At 39.6% G+C, this 20,593-nt stretch overlaps 1 protein-coding gene across 1 annotated transcript in view; it reads left to right on the forward strand.

The window, feature by feature from the left end:
* Positions 1 to 20,593, forward strand: part of LOC106892349 (protein PTHB1-like) — a 355,117-nt gene that overhangs the window by 158,872 nt on the left and 175,652 nt on the right. The window contains exons 20-21 of the mRNA XM_014949498.1: positions 788 to 970; positions 17,596 to 17,818. Of these exons, the coding sequence (XP_014804984.1) occupies positions 788 to 970; positions 17,596 to 17,818 (406 nt within the window). The remainder of the gene's footprint in view (positions 1 to 787; positions 971 to 17,595; positions 17,819 to 20,593) is intronic.

A 20,593-nucleotide genomic window follows, 5' to 3' on the forward strand; every position in this document is an offset into this window, starting at 1 on the left:
AAAAGGCATTTATAGCCATATTTTTTCAAAATACATGTTTTTGTAATGCTGTGAGTTGACAGTATTCTATAGAATGGCAAGTTATTTCTGTACTGAGTAGAATATCATATAATAGCTCTTCTGTTTTTGCCCATCTTGAACTACTCAGCAAAGCTATCTTATCATCTTACAAGGAGTGAATCTGCCTTTCTATTTTATTTTGAACATTCCTTCATAATGTCTGGCAGTTGAAGTGGTATTGCCTTCATACACATCATCCATGATGTTTACATTTTGGCATAAAAGCTGAAGCAACTAGTGCAAAATATGGAGAGACCTGAGAGTTGATAAACACATGGCGGTTATGTTCATGTGGAAATAATTATATACAGCATTTTTAATTGCAGAAAATAGATGTATTGGTTTTGATAAATACAGCAAGCTCGCCGGTCATATATGGATTACTGCCCTGTGTGGTATAAGCCTGGAAGTTGGTTTGTTATCGTGTATTATGTGATATGATGGGGATCAGTTTCTGGAACACTTTAGGAATATGCTCTAAACAGAATCTTTTCTGCACTGATTGTACCGGGTGGATTAATCCTGTAGCCATATGGACTTGCAATTGCCTTGGGTATGCAAAAGAAAAATCTAGATAAATGATAACTCATTTAATACTCTGTGTTTATGGAAAACAGAATTCTGCAGGATCTTCTAAAGGCAAACAAGAGTGTGCCAAAGGTAATTTCAGCGTTGAGTGTTCATGGATGGTAAAATTATACTGAACACACGCTTGTAATTTTTGCAGGTAATAGCTCTAGCAGATGCAGCAGAAGAAAATCAAGCCAACATGTTCCAGGCGTTCACAAAGTTGAGAAGTGCCACCCACCTGATGGTTACGCTGATCAGCCTGTGGCAGAAGCTCAGCACTGATCAAGTTGCTATTCTGGAAGCTACTTTTTTGCCGTTAGCAGAAGATACACCTGAGCTGGTAAGAATCTGTAAGAGCTGCTCGAAAAATGCTCATTGACAGAGCTTTAAGTGCTTAAATTGACATATTTCCCCATGTACTTTGTTAAAGCCTGTCCTTTGAAGTTCTTTGGTCGCCCTACTAAGTAGGTGTTTGATGCAAACTACGTTGATGCCACAGGAAAGTGGGAAAGTAGGAGTAAATTATAGAATGTTTCATTAGAAGATAGGGGTGATACCAGTTTCCACTTAGTTCTTTCTTACCAAACCAAGTAGGAGTGTCTCACATAAATTTAGCTGGCTTTAGTTTTTGTCCAGTTGTTAGCACAAACAGAACAGCCTGTAATATAAATGCCATATAATATACATACATACATGTGTACTCAGATGCACACATTCCAACAGAACTACAAAATATAGACATGTACACACAGTAATACAGTATATTTACTCTATTAAGCATTTGCTATACTTTGTCTTCAGTGTTTACACATTGCTTTATATAATGGCTGAAAGTTATACCAAGATAACACTGTGAATAGATAACATACTTGGATATCCAAACCACGCTCCAGATAGCTCTGCTTCGTGTAGATATCCTCCAAATTCTGCTCGATTTAGTGAGTGTGACAATGTGAGATTGTGTGCAAAATTTGGAGAGTGATCTGTAAACAAAGATAATGCTGTGTTCTGTCCTTGCCTGAGGCACCCAACTAAACACTGCTTGAGTTGTACTAAGGAATGTTCTGAACTGAAAGCACCTAGAGTTGATCTTCAGTTAGTTTTAATTCCAGCCTTTTCACTGGTTTCTAGAATTAAGTACTTAAAGACAGCATGCCACTGTGAGAGAAATAAACTCCGAGATTAATACATCTCAACAGTTTCTTTTAGGTTTCTGAACTGCAAAGTGTGCTGCGTGACCTTTCACAAATGACTTTTGTGGAATAAAAAATAAGAATTATCTAAGTACACATCAGTTTAAATTTTCATGCTCTGCACATGCTTTTTGCAATATACAGTGAATCCAGGTTCTGGTACGTACCTGGAATACTTAGAAGGATTTGTGGCCATTTAGAAAGCTTGTGCTGAGTTCCAAATGAATCTAGCCTTGTCTGGAGAGGAAAAAAAGGTGTTTTGTTATTCTATGTGATATTGACCCATAGGAGGCAAAGCAAAGCAATTGTGTTGAGATTTGTTTTGGATTTTTGCCTCATTTAAACTTGAAACATCAAGCTGCACAAATGGGAAGTGGGAATGAATGGATTTGAAAGAAACTGAAATGAATTCCATTAATGGAATTGAAAGCAAGTTTGTATGAATCTCATAAAGGCCCAAACAACCATTTTCTGCATGTCTCACTTTTATTTTGCCATCAGGAATGGCATTGCTTTGACACATTTTGATAAAACATGGTGAAATCTGATGTGTATCTTATAATACAGACTATCACTTCAGCGTGTGTCTTGATGTGGTTTTGTTTTTTATAGCAGTTAACAATATTCCCTATTAAAGCTGTAAGACCTCAAATAAATATTCTAAGTATGTACATCCTGCAGAGCAGCCAGGATGAAAAATTGTAAACCAACAATAACTGGAGGTGGAAATGGAACTGAAGCCTTTACAGAATACTAAATGTGTGCCATATTGAAGTTGTTACAGTACCACAGAAATCTGCATGTAATTTAAGGAGAAGTTCAGGCAGGGAATCTTTTGCCATACCAATGATATTTACAGACAGAAGCTCCTAGCTAGCGTTCAGGTTTCCTTGCAAGCAGTTGAGTGGAACGCTGGTGAAAGAAAGGACTCTGAAGAATTTTTATTTACTCTTCAAACAATCCTGCACAATGGGTTGTTGTAGTTTTATTTGGAGGGAACGGATGAGAAGACAGTTGGGATGCAGTCTGCGTCCCCACAACACTTTCTGCCTTGTGAGCGTTAAATTATGAAAGTGGGATTTTTTTTTTAATTAAAGGGAAATGTTTAGAATATATTGTTACCCTAAAAAGAAATGCTTCTCTGACCATAACATCAACATTATTCTCGTACATGCCATTCCCTTTGGAACAGATTGCATCTTGTTTTCTAGACCTGGCAATAAGGCCAGCTAGACATTTAGCAAATACAGAAGTGGTGTTTTGTGTTCCCATTGTCACCAGTCTTTTTTTTCAGACTGCTAAATGGTTACTGTTGCTGCAAACTTTAATCTAAGAACATAAAAAATGTGGTTATTCTTGTCTACAGAGGTATAGCAGAAGTAATACTGGGAGTAACAGGTATTTGGCACCATGTGTTATTTCCTGCGGTAAACTTCTAACCAGCTTCTAAATAGTATTGCTTTGATTAAAATGATTAAATGGTTGCTCTTGTTTACTATTGGAAATACAAGAGCATTCCCCCTTTCCAGTGATTCTTTCAGGAATTCTGTGCAGTCTGAGAAGCACAACACCAGAAACTGAATGAGGTCTCTCAGGTCTCTGCTTTTGACTGGTGGGATAAATGAGCTGAACCTTCTGCTAATGAAACCATTAAGAAAGTGATCCCAAAACTGAATAAAAGTTAATCTTACCCACATGGAAGTTATGTGCAGTTTAGTCCCAATGTACTTTGTTACTGTGGGACTAAAGTGAAACCCACATTCAAAATATAAAAGTTTATGTTGTCAATATTTTAGGGCACAGTGATACAGCTCCATGCAAACTATAGTTAAAAACCTATACTGGTTTTCAGTCCTATGGTTTGCTCTCTGTTGAAATATATGGTAGAAAACTATTTTAGAGTGCTTTTGGAGACAAAAGAATCCATGACCTCCTTAATAACATGAATGATGCATTAGAGATTTTATTACGCACTTGGCTGTTTTCGGGAGAGCTGGTGACTGTTCTGCAGGACTGGCATATTTGTTATTAGCTTATAACCGTGAGGGACAACAATTTGAAATATTAGAGGCTCTGAAAAACGACAGAAGCAAGGAACGGTTTTAGGGAGGTTTTCCAGTGATTATACTTTACCAAGCTTGATTTATCTGGATGGAAAAAGATATTTGAAAAATGCTGAGTTGGTGATAAAGCGTATGTTTACAATAGGAAATCCTTTTGGGAAAGGAGGGAGTTTGTCCAGGCTAATTTAAAGAGTTCAAAGGGTTCATGCTGCACGGGGTAGTTTTGGTATAATGGTTGAATGGCGTCTGCTCTGACTGATGGCTCCTGTGTCTGATCATTAAGCTATTAATGCTTTCTTTGTTTGAGACATTACAAAGGGAAAAAATGTCTGTCAGTACCAACATTCTAACTTCAGGACTGATGGAGGGTAGTATGGCCATCAGTAGTAACTTTACTGTGGAATTAATGTTTTCATATTTCTTGTGATTTTATCAAATAATGGCACACGGGTCCTTCATTTCTCAGAATGGTGCCTTTCTTGTTATAGTCACATTTGTGATTCTGGAGTAAATAGTAACAGCTATAAACCGGCATCGGGGAAGTCCATTTCGATCTCCTTTTATTTATGTTTGGAATTGTACCAACCAAGCAAACGGTTGGTATTTCATCTTAATTTCTTAATGAAATTGTAAATTGAAAGAAAAAAAAATAAATGTCTGAGGATGAAATGCATGTTTTTAAGCAACTCTATGATCTAACTTAAGATAATGACTATAAATTTAGTACTTTACAATGTAGATTAGGTAAAGTAGAAAAATACACTTTAAGGCAATCATGAAAGAGAGACGGTGTCAGAAGAATATCATGAAGTGCCCAGGAAGACTCATAGGAATTACTGTCAAAGGTGTCTGTGCTTTCTGTAAGAAGATGATCTGAATGTAAATCACCAGAAAAAGAAAAGATCAGTCACTGGAGAGACTGGAAAGCCTGCTGGGTTTTATGCGTGACAGCAGATGGGGTTTACTGTAGAGTTTTTTCAGTACATAGAAAAGAGCCTTTTGTGGAAAGAATCCTTTACTGTGAGTGAAAGTTCTCAAGATTAAAGATAAGATTATTTCTGTAATTCCAGGAGGCTTAATCCTATCAAGACTGACAGTAGCCAACTTCTTCAATTTTTCCTTTAATGTTTAGTACTCTTGAAACTTTGAGCTAATAATTACGGCTTGGGTAAAGGTAATTTTTATGAGTTGTAATTCTTAGAATTTATTGGAAATTGTCACTTTTCACTAATTCTTGTAATTAGTTAGAGTATAATCCAACCTAGGGTCTTAATCACAGTAAAATATGTCTGGAATTAGTTTTTTTGTGTCTTAGATTTTCTATACTCTGCTTGTTGTTTTAACCACTTCTTAAATGCAAAGCTCCAAGTGTGTAGCAGACTTGAAATATTTTAAAATAGGCTGAAATATTTTCTATTTTGGTTGTTTGCCTTATGCTTGTACAAATTATCTTTTGGTATTTTGTAAATACTTTCAAAATTTCTTGAACAAAACAAACACACACACCCCCAAAAGGCAAGAAACCAACAAAAACCCCAAACCCACCACCAGGCAGTGGGCAGTGACAACTGGTAACTCAGAACCAGTTTCCCATACAGTTGTATTCTTTATTTCTGTGAACAGAAAAGTTTATAGCAGATATTTATAACATATATATGATTTCCTCCCTCCCCTTCTTCTTTCTAGAAACACAATGGATAATCCATCTCAAAATAAGTGGTTTTAGAGGGAGAAGCATGAAACTCGTTGCCCTTCTCCCAGCTGGGAGAAATAATTTATATTCTATGATGTTGCCTATCTTTTGTCAAAAATGAAAGCTAATCAACAAATTTTCTTCCTATTCAAATCAAGGCAACAGAACCATTCAGAAAGACTGCTCTGGAACAGTCAAGCATCAAAGTCCAGTAGAATTGAAAAAAACCAATCTAGTGGGTTTTAAAGCTTTAATCACCAAAATAAAAGAAGGAGCTTTAAGCTTTTCCTGGTAAAAACCATCATTTTTCAGTAAAAAAGGTCAGCCTCAGTCTGAAGTTTAGTTTTGGTTGAGGGCAGCATAAGATATGGGTTTACCCATGGTAAGTTCACAGACAACACCAATTTGGGTGGGAGCACCAACCTGCAGGAGGGTTGAGGAACAGGGTTGGACCTGTCGTGCTTTCTAAGGACAGAAAGGGTCATAGTGTTCTTGTCTTGTTTAATTGTGTTCCCTGGAGCTTGTATCAAACCTGGAAGCAGGATTCAGCCTTGGTATAAACCTGCTAATGAAGAATCTGACATACCTGTTGGTGGGCTGTATTTTTTAATAACAGTTTTGAGGATTCATTTGGTATTCAACTCGAGCTATCACCTGCTCATCACATCCCCTTATTCTGCCAGCATTAGAGCTCCTGAAGTTCATCTTCAGTGGGCTGGCCCTGGTGTCAGAATCCTACTCAGGGATGTTATTTCTTGGTGTGAAGTACTCAAGGCATTCCTGTGTTCTGCTGGGATTAGTTTGCCTCCAGCATATATTATCTCCTTTAAAACTAACTCACATATCCCACAGAGTAGTGCGGGTGTCCCAAGAGACATACCCTCTGTTTGATAGATTAAATAAGCTTCTTTTATCAGACATCTTTCTCTATGTCATATTGTAATGGGGACCTCTAAACTTTCTCTTTGTTATGGTGGTGTAATCTGTCTGGTTCAGGTACAAAGATAAGCTAAAATATTTTAGTGTAGGAGTAATTACTGCCTCCGTGCTGCATACCAGGAGTCCACATCAGTTGTCATCTAAACTGCTCAATGAGAAGGGTGATGCATTACAGTGATTACAGCAATGGTTTTCACCAAGAGGTCTTAACACTCGATAGACACAATCAGTGACTCTTTCTTCTAGGAGAAGCTGATTGTCAGTGAAGAATTCCCTTGATATTATGTCCTAATTGAAAGACCTGCAGACTCTTGCTATGGATTGAAAAGTATTGTACTAGTCTTTCAGAAATATTATGTGATTTATCACTTCTTATAAAATTCCACTGGAATTACTTACATACTGAAAAAACTTATCAGTTTCACTATCGTTAGATGGACTTTATATTACATAATAGGACAGGTTTTATAGACTGAAAAGTTGCATATTTACTGTTGGTTTTCTTTCTGAGTCTCACACCAGTTCAAACCTATGATACTTTTATTCATTTAGAATAACATCTGTAACCATAGGAGCATGGAACAGTTTGGATTGGAAAGGACCTTTCAAAGCCATTTAGTCTAACCCGCCCTGCAATGAGCAGGGACATCTTCAACTAGATCAGGTTGCTCAGAGCCCCATCCAACCTGACCTTGAATGTTTCCAGGGATGGTGCACGTAGCACCTCTCTGGACAATCTGTTTGTTTTTTACTACCCTTATTGTAAAAGATTTCTTCCTTATATCTGGTCTAAATCTTTTTCAGCCTTTTCTTCTCCAGGCTGAACAACCCCACCTCCCTCAGCCTGTCCTCACAGCAGAGGTGCTCCAGCCCTCTAAGCATTTTTGTGGCCCTTCTCTGGACCTGCTTCAACAGGTCCATGTCCTTCCTGTTCTGAGGGCTCCAGAGCTGGACGTGGTCCAGGTGGGGTCTCACCCTACCTGATGTAGCAGAGCAGAGGAGCAGAATCATCTCCCTGGACCTGCTGGCCACACTTTTTTTTTTTGGTGCAGCCCAGGATGCAGTTAGCTTTCTGGTCTGCCAGTGAATGTTGTTGGTTCATGTCCAGCCTTCTATCCATCGGTATCCCCAAGTCCTTCTTGACAGAGCTGCTCTCAGTCCCTTCATCCCCCAAGACCTGCATTGATACCAGCCCACGTGAAGGACCCTGCACTTGGCCTTGTTGAACCTCAAGAGGTTCACACGAGCCTAGTTCTCAAGCCTGCCTTGGTCCCTCTGGATGGCATCCCATCTCTCAGGGATGCACCACTCAGCTTGGTGTCACCCGCGAACTTGCAGAGGGTGCAGTTGATCCCACTGTCTATGTCATTGATGAAGATATTAAACAGTCACAGTACGGAACCCTGAGGGACACTGCTTGTCACCAATCTCTACCAATCTCCATCTGGACATTGAGCCAGCTGGATATATACCCTCTGGATGCAACCATACAACCAAATCCTCATCCACCAAGCAGTCCACCCATCAAATCCATATCTCTCCAATTTGGAGAGAAGGATGTTGTGGGGGACCATGTCAAAGCCTTACAGAAGTCCAGAATAATGACATCCATACCTTGTCCCTTGTCCACTAATATAGTCACTCCATCATAGAAGGCCACCAGGTTGGTCAGGAAGAACTTGCCCTTCATGAAGTCATGCTGGTTGTCTCAAATCACCTCCCTACTCTCCATGTACCTTAGCATAGCTTCTAAGATGATCTCTTCCTTGATCTTGCCTGGCAGTGCTGTGTCCGTATCTAATTAAAAAAAAGCAAACTATGTATCGTGGCATTTTCTGAAAAAATGAGATGCTCCCAATAATTTTATGAAGCTCTCTATTTATATTGAACACATCACTTGATGATATGCAGCTAAATTCATAGTTTCCCTCACACCTGACAGTCAGAAATGTTTCTGAGAGGATATATCAAGATCTAATCACCAAGTCATCCAATTTCTTTTCCTGGGGGTAGAACCCACCCCTGGTTGTGATCTGACAGCTTTTGGTCCTGAATTTGTTGATGGTTGTTCTTGTTTCTAACGTGCAATCATAATAGGGTGTTTTTTGGTCATTACTAGATATCCTGTAGCTGCAATTCACATGTTGTGGTGTTGTATATCTGTCTCCTGGAATTTACACAGATATTGCTAGGTGGTGTGAGGAGATGTCATGTGAATCTTTCCCTCTGTTGAAAGATCCCAGAAAAAAAAACTCACTGGCTTTTTTACTATGAATTTCAGAGTAGCCATTTTGTCAGATGGAAGTTCTTCACAGAATCATGGAATTGTTGGAGTTGGAAGGGGCCTCTAGAGCCCATCCAGCCCAACTCCCTGCCAAAGCAGGGCTGCCCAGAGCACATCACTCAGGAGCATCCAGATGGGGCCTGAAGATCTCCAGAGAAGGGGACTCCACACCCTCCCTGGGCAGCCTCTGCCAGGGCTCTGCCACCCTCACCGCAAACAAGTTCTTCCTCACATTGGAGTGGAACTTCCCATGGTCCAGCTTGTGCCCGTTGCCCCTTGTCCTCTCACTGGGAACCCCTGAGAAGAGTCCGGCTCCATCCTCCTTCCACCCACCCTTTAGATCCTTGGAAGCATGAAGAAGGTCTCCCCTCAGCCTTCTCTTCTCCAGGCTCAAGAGCCCCAGCTCTTTCAGTCTTTCTTCATCAGGGAGATGCTCCAATCCCTCCATCATCTCTGTTGCCCTACGCTGGACTCTCTCCAGCAGTTCCCTGTCTCTCTTGAACTGGGGAGCCCAGAACTGGAGGCAGGATTCCAGTTGTGGCCTCCCCAGGGCAGAGCAGAGGGGGAGAATGACCTCCCTCCACCTCCTGGCCACACACTTCCCTACGCAGCCCAGGATCCCATTGGCCTCTTGGCCACAAGGGCACATTGCTGGCTCATGGATGGTTTTCTATCCACCAGGACCCCCAGATCCTTCTCCTCAGAGCTGCTTTCCAGCAGGTCCACCTCTAACCTCTGTTGGTGCCTGGGGTTCTTCCTCCCCAGGTGCAGGACCCTGCACTTGGTCTTGTTGAACATCATGAGGTTCTTCTCTGCCCAGCTCTCCAGCCTGTCCAGGTCACACTGGATGGTGGCCCAGCCCTCTGGAGTGTCCTTTTAATTAATGTTAAGATGCTTAATTCCTAGGTTAAGCATGATGTACCAGTGTTGTCTCCTGTCTGCACAGGTGGTGATAGACTCACTTTACCCTAGGACACGCCAGTTCAAATTGAAGGAACGTTCAGATTCGATAATTTATTTTGCCATCTTCTCCTGGCTTTTTCAATGAAGCGGGAGTTTGATAAAGCCAAAATATGGTATTGATACCTCCTAGTTAAATCAGACACATATTCACAAGACGAGGCTGCACAAACACTGGAGGAGTGAATGATTTTTGCCCAAGCTACTGCCTCAAGCAAAAAACCAATAATTCTAACATAAGCTTGAAAATTTGCTATCCAAATAAATATGCAAATCTAGCTTGCCACAATCTTCATTGTCCTCCCCTGTGCATTTTGGGAGAATGAAAATTCCACACTTTGAAGCTGAGTGTAAAGTTTGTGGTGAGTAGATCTAAGGTACTGTGGGAATTTAAGTAGGAAAAAAAGCTTTGTGTCAAGTTTGTTTTTTTTTTTTTCAGAGATAAAATATGTGCATGGGCATGGTTCCATATTTCACAGCTTTTAGAAACACAGACTCATTGGTCAGGCTTTCGTAGCATCATATTGGTAACCTAATAAAGAATATTCTAATATGAGAAGTAAAGTTCCTCCCCAGGCGTATCACTGATAGGAAAACAAAATATGGGCTGAGATGCAGTGAAATGTCTCAAGAAGCTTTTTTTAGCATATGTTTTCTCTACTTTTTTCTCCAGACCAAGTATAACAAGGTCTGATTTCTCCTCCTTGTATCAAAAATTATCTCTCTGAACCTCGTTGAAGTTCCAGACGTTGTGTAGGGCAGAGCTGCTATGGGATGGATATATAGCTTTCTCCAGCAAGATGCACGACTCCTGCTGTATTTGCACGCCTGCAGACAGCTTTGACAGCATCTGCAAAACCCAAACAGCACCTCGGTTTTCCTAGAGAAGTGGGGAAAAGTTCTTGAGGAAAAGAAAGATGAAGTGTTAGAAGATTTCAATGCTAAAAAGCAAACCAGCAGAGCCCTGAAGCTGGCAGCAAAGAAGCCCAACCACTCCGTGTGAAGCAGGCAGGAGCTGCTTTCAGCAGTTCCCAGGAAGGGATCAATTGTCAAAAAAGTCAACTTAAAAATAAAATTAGGATGACAAAAAAAGTCAAAAATTCAGTATTCAGGAATGGCTCCTACAGAAACCAATGATGTGTGTGAACTTTTACGATTCCAGACACAACGTATTTGTATTACAAGAAACAAGCATTTCTTAGAAGAGTAACTGTACAATTAGATAGTTAGAATTTATCTCTTGAAAAACATGCCCTCTTCTCTCCCTGTCACCCACTCCACCTTAAAGATCTTCATAATTTTCATTGTTGTCCAGAAAGAAAATAATAAAACCCAAGTGTTAGGACACATCCCATATTGCTCAGATTTGGAGACATGAGACCATTTGAAAGAGGAGTTGGGCAATATGGATACATTACTCGCCAAGAAAAAAACTGGTCTAATTCTGACCTAGTTCTAACCTAATTTTGAAAGTCTTTTCCTTTTGAAAGGAAGAAGCCCATGTGGAAATTTGGCTACCATAATCAGAGATTAATTTAGTTTTAATGGAAGAACTATTAAAACCACCATCTATAGTCAACCTGATAGATCATGTTATGGTGGACCTGGACTTTCCTTGGAGCAAATTACTAAACCCCAAAGCATCCTCAGCTGGAGGAGTTCTGCTTTCCTACAGGTGATACACTCTCTGATCATGTTATCAGTTGTTTCATTAGTACACAAAACCCTAATTATGATTAATGCTGATAGTAATAATTTGTTCCTGTGGGCCTGACTTTCTTCTGACTTTGGACTTGAAAAATATATTAAAAACTTGAATGATAGAGGTCGTTGTCCTGATGGAATGCAGCTTTCAGAACCTTTGTGTAGTACTGCTCAATTTGCTACGTTTCTGAAACACCCACTGCTTTAATACTACTCTTATGATTTTTCCATAATACTACTTATTTTTTATATAATACTTATTATTTCCTTAATACTACTACTATTTTTCCATAATACTACTTATGATTTTTCCAGAAGATCCTTGGTAAAATATTAGTTTAGGAGCACCATTCCTAAAAGACAAATACTGTGTGTTCTGTAAGATAGCTTTAGAAACACTATTTTGATTTCTGGACCATATGCATTTTCAGCTCTCCTTCCATACCTGGAGGCATTCAAGAAGTAGGTTTTGGCATATCTTGATTTAAGGTTAAATGTCCCTAGAATAGAATCTTCCAAAAGCTACTAGTCTTATATTTAGTGCAGAAGTGTTTAGTGGTTTGTGAATTGTGCTTCAGAGGACAAAAATACCAGAGGCAGAATGAACTTTTAAGTGGCAAGTGTACTTTTCAGGAAAGAATCCATCCTATGGATGTCTCTCAGGTGCAGTAGGATATCAATATGTGATTACTGAGCACCACTCAAAGTGAGTGGCTCTTACAGAGAGTTGTTTGTGCTGCTGGAGCTTCTGCAAAGTGAGTGGCTCTTGCAGAGAGTTGTTTGTGCTGCTGGAGCTTCTGTTAAATAAATATTGTGAGGAGATCTCATAGTTTCCTGTATAAGTCTTGATTCCTTTCTGCTTACTCTTCTGTTTGTTGTTCGTGGACTCTTTAATCTTTTAACCTCTAGATCTGGTGTGTTAAATACAGAGCTTGATTCTTCAGGAGATGGCATACTGTGTTCAGAGTTACCAAGGTGTTACCTTCTACTTCCTTGGTTCTTTTACTCGACTTTTATCCCTAATGTTTTAATTGTAATTTGTTTGGAGGAGGTAACTTGTAATTTGTTTTGTGCTAAATCCAAATCTGTAAGAAGATTTAAATGTCTATAATCTAGCTCTTGACAATAGGTTAAGACTGCAGAGTACAGTCTCACAAATATGGATGTTTTTCTGCATAAAATTCTTTCCTTTATTTGAAATTAAAATGATTAATTGACTGTTTTGAACTATTCTTCTAGAATGATGTATCTTACTAATTTTCTTCGGTTTACTTGTTCTGTCTCTTACCTTGTCTTGGAAGTTCAGCTATATCCTCACCCTGATAGTGCTTTTATCACTCTGCAAATTCCCAGTGGAATTGAATGATTTTAAATGTCAATAGAAGTAAAAATCAGATCAGTTAATTTCATGGATGCTATACATAATATTTGATTTAAAGGCAGGTATGATTGTAGGGAGGAGGATGAGCATAACAATTTCAGTTGGTGCTTTTCCTCTTGTGTGCTCACTGCGAATGTCCCTCGTAGGCACTCAATAGATTTGGAATGTGTTTAAGCTTGAGTCATTGTCTGGATTTTCATCAGACTCAAATTCCACTAGTCTGTGGGATTTTACCATTTCCATGCTTTTTAGGTATTCCAGTGGTGGGTTTTTGTTTCTTATATATGTGGAGTTTGGGGGTGGGGGTGGTGGTTTTGGGGTTTGTTTGTTTGTTTGTGGTTTTTTTTTTTTTTCAGAAGTGAATTGTAAAAGATTCTAGAATAATCCGTGACTGGTGTTTTTAATGCACTATGTTGAAGAAAACTCTTTTATATTGTTACAAGTATAATTCTTCAACCAAATGAATCTTAAAAAAATTCACTGACTCTTCAGACTGTTCAAAGTTTAATACATTAAGACTTCAGTAATATTTTACTGCAATTTTTTTTTTTGAGAACTATATAGATACAAGTCTATTTGCTAGGCCTTTTCTTTCATTTTATTCAGAGTCTGTTCAAAAGGTCTACTTAAATGGCTGATCAATTAATTTTTAGCAGTAATTTTTCAGGGACACTCACAAGGGATGTTTGTCAGCTCCATTTCCAGCAGAACAGGAAAATGCTGCGTGCTGTCTTCATGGCTGCTGTGGCTGTTATCTCCTGTTCGAGGCCAATAGGTCAGTTAGAAATATATAATATGCTTGAAAAACGTGGGTAAGGATGACTGGTAGCTGGCAAAATTTGCTACTAGTCTGCTGATATTATTATTTGCAAATAATATTTTCCAATAGTAATAGTCTGTGTCTGTGTTGGAGACTACCAGTTCAGTAGCCCTGGGTTAGTGGATTACCAGTTACTGCGTGTACCAATAAGATAATTATTTTTTTTAATGACTGTGAAAGCGAAGTGTTGAGAGACAAAAGGCTGGTGTTACTGGTGAATTAGCATATACAATGCTTTCAGATAGAGAAACTTCTTTGGTGGCTTGTATAAGCGTAAACGCCAAGGTTGTTATTCAGTAAGGGGAGCTTCCAAGCACTGTAGCATTTTTGAAAGCTGATGAAATCATTATTGTGACTAAAATCAAGAAATAATATATAGCAGGCAAATTCCTGAGTTAACAGCTGTAAGAATTCCCATAATTTGGCTTGCACCGATTTTGCATAGTTTTTGCAGTGTGTTTCACATTGCGTGTGAATTCTTTCAGGACTGTCTTGACTATCACTCCAGGGTAAATTATTCCATAGGCAGCTTGAAAAATGATTATTGCATTAGGGATAATTTTAATAATGATCAAGGTTTTCAAAGTAAATTCATACTTTTTGAGATACTTGCTAAGATACAGAATCAAATATCTGTCTGGTTTATGAACACAGCTTAGGAACAATCTTGTTCAAGTTTGATGCGCTGTTAGGATGATTTATTTACACTTAAGACAAATTGTATTAATTTGTAGTTCTCTAACTAAATTTTCCACTATCCCTAGAGTTCTGTTATTCAATAAACCAGTTGTTCTCAACCTCGCAATAATCACTTTGGGTTTTTTTTTCCCCTTTCCATGTTGTCCACTCCATCCTTCCCCTGAAATATCCTCAGCTCTACAATATTTCAGAGCTCTTAGAGCAGCCAGTTCTTTCTGCTGCAGCCATTAATTCTTATTCATATAAAATCACCTCAACAGATTTCTATCAAGATTTTTTTTTTTAATAAAAAGGTAGCTTTTTTGCACTCTTTCACTAATTATAAAGGCTGCTTTGGATTTGACTGGACTTACTAGGTCAATGGTAGAAGTCAATGGTTGAATTGTAGAAGATAGTTTTATATGGTCTACTGAGAAACCAGTTTTATATGGAAATTAAATTGAAGAACAAGGGTTGGAAAATGTTAAGGCTATGGTACAAAGTAAAACGTACCTCTGTGAGCCAAGGACAGACTACTAGCCACTAGTAATTTGACTACTAGCCACTAGTAATTTTCTGACTTCCATTAGCTCGTGTTTCAGTCTCCTTAACAACTAACGTGGAGGAATATCTTGGTCAGCTTCTCAGCTACTGTGTGCTGACACCAGTTAATCACAGGTTTCTTTGTCTTTTAGTGAAACTCAAGATTCTTCTGTTTACGTTGTCTTATTTTTTGTGATTTGTAGTATAATTTGGAGTACTTGATTTGACTGGTTTTGATGCTTTGTACTTATTGAGTTCCCTCCCCAGTATGTGGGAATGTAGACAGCATTTACCAGCTCATTAACCTCTTTAAATTGGCTGTGGAATGGATTATTTCCTGTCATCACCACAGGTCAGTGGATGGATTACACTCCAATACACTCTTTCTAGAATATTTGAAAAATGTTAAGCTACCCTAGCATTTATTGACTGGCATATTTTTTCTAATTTACATGTTTTTTGGGGGGGAAATCCAGGTAAGACAGCAGGTTAATGTTGTCGTTGTTCTGAAGTCAGGAAAGGCAAACATTGGTGAAGAAAGCCCCAGTAGTTGATCCTGTTCCTCTGCAAAATGTAAATGTTTTGTACACACAGAGCACGTGTTCAGGGTGCTGTTAAGACCAGTGTATGGACTGGGATGGAGTGCACGGAACTGTGTGGTCTCCTGATGGACTTTCCCACTAGGGAGCATCTGTCCGGGGCCTGTTCTTAGGAAGTAACAGAGTCAGGAATGGTGGCCTTTGCTCCTCTGTGTCAAAAGCAGTACTCCAGCCTTCACAAAAGCTGTATGTAGCTAATAAAGAAAAAGAATTCACAACCTTATTTTCTTGCCAGTGAACTCCAACAGAGTTAACACTGTCCTTCATTCAAGTGTTACGCATCCCCCGTCACGGACATTTGGGTAGGGAGGCAATTTCGCTGTTCAGCTGAGGGTTTTCTATCAATCATCAGGAGAAAGAGCTAAAAAATTAGAAGACTCTGAAGTTGTATTAATTACAACTGGATACTTGAGTCTTCGTTTTGTTCTGCCTGAGTAATTGCTAAGTAAAGAGCTACCCTGGTGTTACTTTCCCTTGGGTTAACATGGATAGGTCTTAGTTTGGTAGAGCTGGGTGCTTTCAGACTATAGCCTCAAAACTTCTAAAGTCAATAAAGACATCTACCAGTGCTTTTTAATGTCTTTGTTGGAGACATGGACAGTGGGATCAAGTGCACCCTCAGCAAGATTGCCAATGACACCAAGCTCAGTGGCGTGGTTGACACGCTGGAGGGAAGGGATGCCATCCAGAGGGACCTGGACAGGCTGGAGAGGTGGGCCCATATGAACCTCATGAAGTTCACATTATAAATTATATGTTTTGGATTAATCACATGGTCCCCTCACAGAGTGTAATTTAAGATTACAGAATGCATCAAGACGGGTCAGTTCTGCATTGTACACTGCATAAATGATATTATTGTGGTATTAGAGTTTATGCATTATCCTAATAACCTCGTCACAAATAATGAGACTTTTGCTATCAATTATTCTTACTTGAAGCAATGTCTTAGCTTTGTTTGTGTCACTGAAAGACATAGTACAGATTACAAACTTGAAACTAACTTTTAAAGGTGCTTTTCGAGGTGCCTCATGAAAAGAAACCTAATTATTTTTACTGAGTCTTATTTGCAGAAGTAGACACTGTATTTTGTGGAAATACATGTACTGAATGTGACACCGAATCAGAGGTTGGGTGGAGAATGGCTGGAGACCAGCCCTGAGGAGAAGGACTTGGGAGTGCTCGTAGATGAGAAACTCAACATGAGCCAGCAATGTGCGCTGGCAGCCCAGAAAGCCAACCCCATCCTGGGCTGCATCAAGAGAAGTGTGGCCAGCAGGGCCAGAGAGGTGATTCTGCCCCTCTGCTCTGCTCTGATGGGACCCCATCTGTAGCACTGTGTCCAGTCTGGAGTCCTCAACATAGAAAGGACATGGACCTGTTGGAACGGGTGCAGGGAGGGCCACAGAGATGCTCAGAGGGCTGGAGCCCCTCTGCTGTGAGGACAGGAAATACATGTACTGAATGTGACACCGAATGCAGCTTCTCCTCCTGTGGAAGCTTTTCCATAGGTAGCTGCTGGTTTTCACTCAACTGATTTCTAAGCTGGTCTGCTCAGAAATGGATTGTAACCTTTAGTGAATTGGTCTGATAAATGAATACTGAATATCTGAGGCTTTGGGTTGCAGTCATATTGTAAGAATTTTAGATGATGATTTCAAAGAATGTGTAATTGGATGCCTTTTTTTTTTTTCCTTCCCTGGCCTGGAGACTTATCTTCATCACAATGTTCTATCCTACATATTATGTTTGTATTTACATCTCAGTTCTGCTCTTAATTCTAAACATTGCATCCAGGAACCTTCTGGTTTTCAGTTATTAATAGAACTACAGAATTTAATTGTTATGTCACATGCTGTCCATGTATTATTATTATTGAAATTATATTTCTCTGTCAATCTTAATAGTGGAACAAGTTTGGGGCTTTTTTAAGCTTTTGCTTGTAGAAGCTGAAGAACTGGATATTTGTGACACACGTTAACCTCTCAGGTTATGTTCTATATGTTGCGATAATTTGAAAAGTCATAGTCCTTGATTTGTTGCATTGCTTTTAATATGCTATATCATATTACAGTGCACCTAACTTGATTTAATTTCCTTTTCTTTAGGGTTGGGAAGAAGCTGTGGATGCTGCCATTTCTTACCTGTTGAGAACTTGTTTGTCGAAGAGCTCTAAGGAGCAGGCCCTGAGTCTCAGCAGCCAGTTGAGCATGCCCAAAGACACCAGCAGGCTGAAGAAGAACATCACCCTCTTCTGTGACAGACTGGCCAAAGGTGGCCGCCTTTCCTTCAGCACGGACTCAGCTGCTCAGCAGCCTGCTGTCATGCCAGGTACAGCATAAAATACACCTTCATTATTCAGACCATTATGTATTTGTCTATTAAAACTAAAAAATATGCGTATTGAAGTGCTAGCAGTTTGGTTTTCATCACTTGTGGAAACCAAACGCCGGTTGTGTTGCTGACCAGTGGAACGGGTTGGGGAATCAGACAGTTTTAAGTAAGTTTTATCTCAGTGGGGTCACTCATTGCTGCTCTTAATGCAGCAAAGGAACTCCAGATGCCCATCTTTAGGCTCTAAAAGCCTTATCACTTAATTCTTTGCGCTTTTCAATTAAGGTATACATGTGTCCATTTCTAACGTGATGGGAAAGCGAGGAGTGAAAATTCCTACTTCCTTGATAAATTATTATGGTTGCATTACTGGCTTTATGGCACCATAGAATCATAGAATCATTGAGGTTGGAAGAGACCCTTGGGATCATCGAGTCCAACCATCTCCCCTACTCTACAAAGTTCTCCCCTACACCATGTCCCTCAGCACTGCATCCAAACGGCCCTTAAACACAGCCAGGGATGGTGACTCCACCACCTCCCTGGGCAGCCTCTTCCAATGCCCTATCACTCCACTGAATAAAAACAATCTGCAACTCTAGGAAGTACTAGTTGGCTGGGTGATATCTCAAAGAAAAAATAAAATTAAAGGTGAAACTAAGTAGGTGTTGAATAATACTTCTCATTTGGAAGAGGAATGCGGAGAAGATTTCAGGGTGCACAAAGTTTTAAATGAATGATACAGAATTACATTTTTTTAAGGAAGTTTTATGTCATTTTCTGTATTTCTACTTTTTAGCAACGGTGGGGGCAAACCCACCCCTTCTTGCAGAGGCTGCAGCGTTGTGTTGTGGCAGTTCCTCTCTGATATAGTCAGAATATTGTGTGCAGTGTTCCAGCTGCTCAGCAGCCCTTGTCACTGCTGTGAGCAGCCCTTCTTTGCACGTGCTGTGTCAGATGATGCAGTTAAACAGCCCCAGACTGGGCAGGGGTTGAAACTAGATCATTTTAACTTAGTGTTTCCCTATGCCCATGTTTGGAAGAGGATTGGTAATCATGTGAAGAATTAAGCCAGAATAAGGGTCAAATTAGTTTTACAAATTTTTGTTAGTATTTCGTTGCAAGACTGAAGTATGTGTTAAGGGAATTTCATTTATTGAGCTTTGGAAAGATTATATCAACACTCTTTTTCCTTCTAAGAATTTTGAAAAGGTGTCAATAGCTGCAGTTCATCTTTTCCCACCCAAGCTAATAAGGTGAACTGATTTAATAAGGAAATTAACTTCTACCTGTTCGATTGACTAGTGTTATTGAGTTCAGGAGATATTTCAATTTGGTTATGATTAGTTCTGTTAGGAAAAGAGTAAAATCCTTAAAAACTGTAAACGAATTAAAATAAATCTTTCTCTTGATGAAGGACTTTGGGAAGCGGTCTGGTCATGCTCTCCACCTTGCATATATAAAGACTAAAATTTAAAAAAATGTTAAACCTGCTGTTTTCTATTGCATGAGGCCAAAATAACACCAAGAAGGCATGCGGGACATGTACTGGAATGGTTTTGACCATTGTGGTACAGGTGGACAGTTACAGTACCTCTCCAGTAAAAATAATACAAGGAAGAGGTGAATCCCAAGCAAAACAGAAGATATTTGGCTGTGGGTTTTAGCCATGGGTTGATGGTATGTGGGACCAGCATCACCATTTTACATGATGAATGGTGAAAAATTAAGTACCTCTAAAGAGCTGGTGGAGACGTGGTAGAGCAGTGTCTCACCCAACGTAAGCTGTTTCAACTATACTTGGAGTGCCCTTTGGCCATGATTTACATTAAAGAGAATTAAAATCTGTAATCCAAATACAGATTCCAAAAGAAATAATTTTATTTTCAAGATTCCTGACGCTAGCGTGTAGCCCTTTTGAATATCAAATCACCTAATTAAGAATCAAGGTTATGACCTAATTAGGGTAACACTTCAGAGTGTCACAAGGTGTCATTTAAAGAAATTATAAATCCTAGTACTACTTTCTTATTTTCCCTAAGAGTTCAGCCCGGAGTCTTGATAAAAATGTCTGTACAATTTTGTATTTGCTCATTAACTGTTGAGAGATTATGGTTTTCAGAAAAGTATGGAAGAGCTCAAAAATAAGAAATTTCATCTTCGTGTGAAGGATAGGCTCACTAGAGAGAAATGCTGGTGCTGAATGCTTAGAGTGGAATAATATTGAGGTTGTTACTCTCCAGTGGGATGTGCTTTGGAACTGTGTGGGTGTTTGTCTGTGGACAGACTGGAGAAGGACTGGGAGCTTCCTTGGGACAATAAAGATTTACTGAAGTTTTTTAACCGTGTTTGTCTTACACCTGTTTGGGTTTTCTGTGGCTGTCTCCACACTGGCAAGTGATGTGGTCTGTTAGGGGCAGATCTGCAAGGGGAGGTGGTCCAGGCTGGAGAGGTGCCCTGTGCCATCGATGTGTTTCAGAGGGGGTTTGAGCTACCTCTGGTTCTGTCTGGTGTTACTGGTCCTCCCTCACCAGCCCAAGTGCCTTAGGTGTGTTCCTGGGGCCATCTGCCTGGTTAGGTTCACCTGAAAGAAACAAGCTCGTTTGTCCAAGACCACTCCTCAGTGTGAAGAGTGCAATTAGCGGGGATAATGAAGACATTTGTGTTACTCTTGATTCCAACTAAAAGTACTCAGTCAGCCTACACTAGGAAGAAATTGAATGATGCCTTATAAAGGGAAACCAGTATATACAAAATAACTCTATCCTGTTC

The sequence above is a fragment of the Calidris pugnax genome, unplaced genomic scaffold (genome assembly GCF_001431845.1).
Source record: "Calidris pugnax isolate Ruff unplaced genomic scaffold, ASM143184v1 scaffold124, whole genome shotgun sequence".
NCBI lineage: Eukaryota > Metazoa > Chordata > Aves > Charadriiformes > Scolopacidae > Calidris > Calidris pugnax.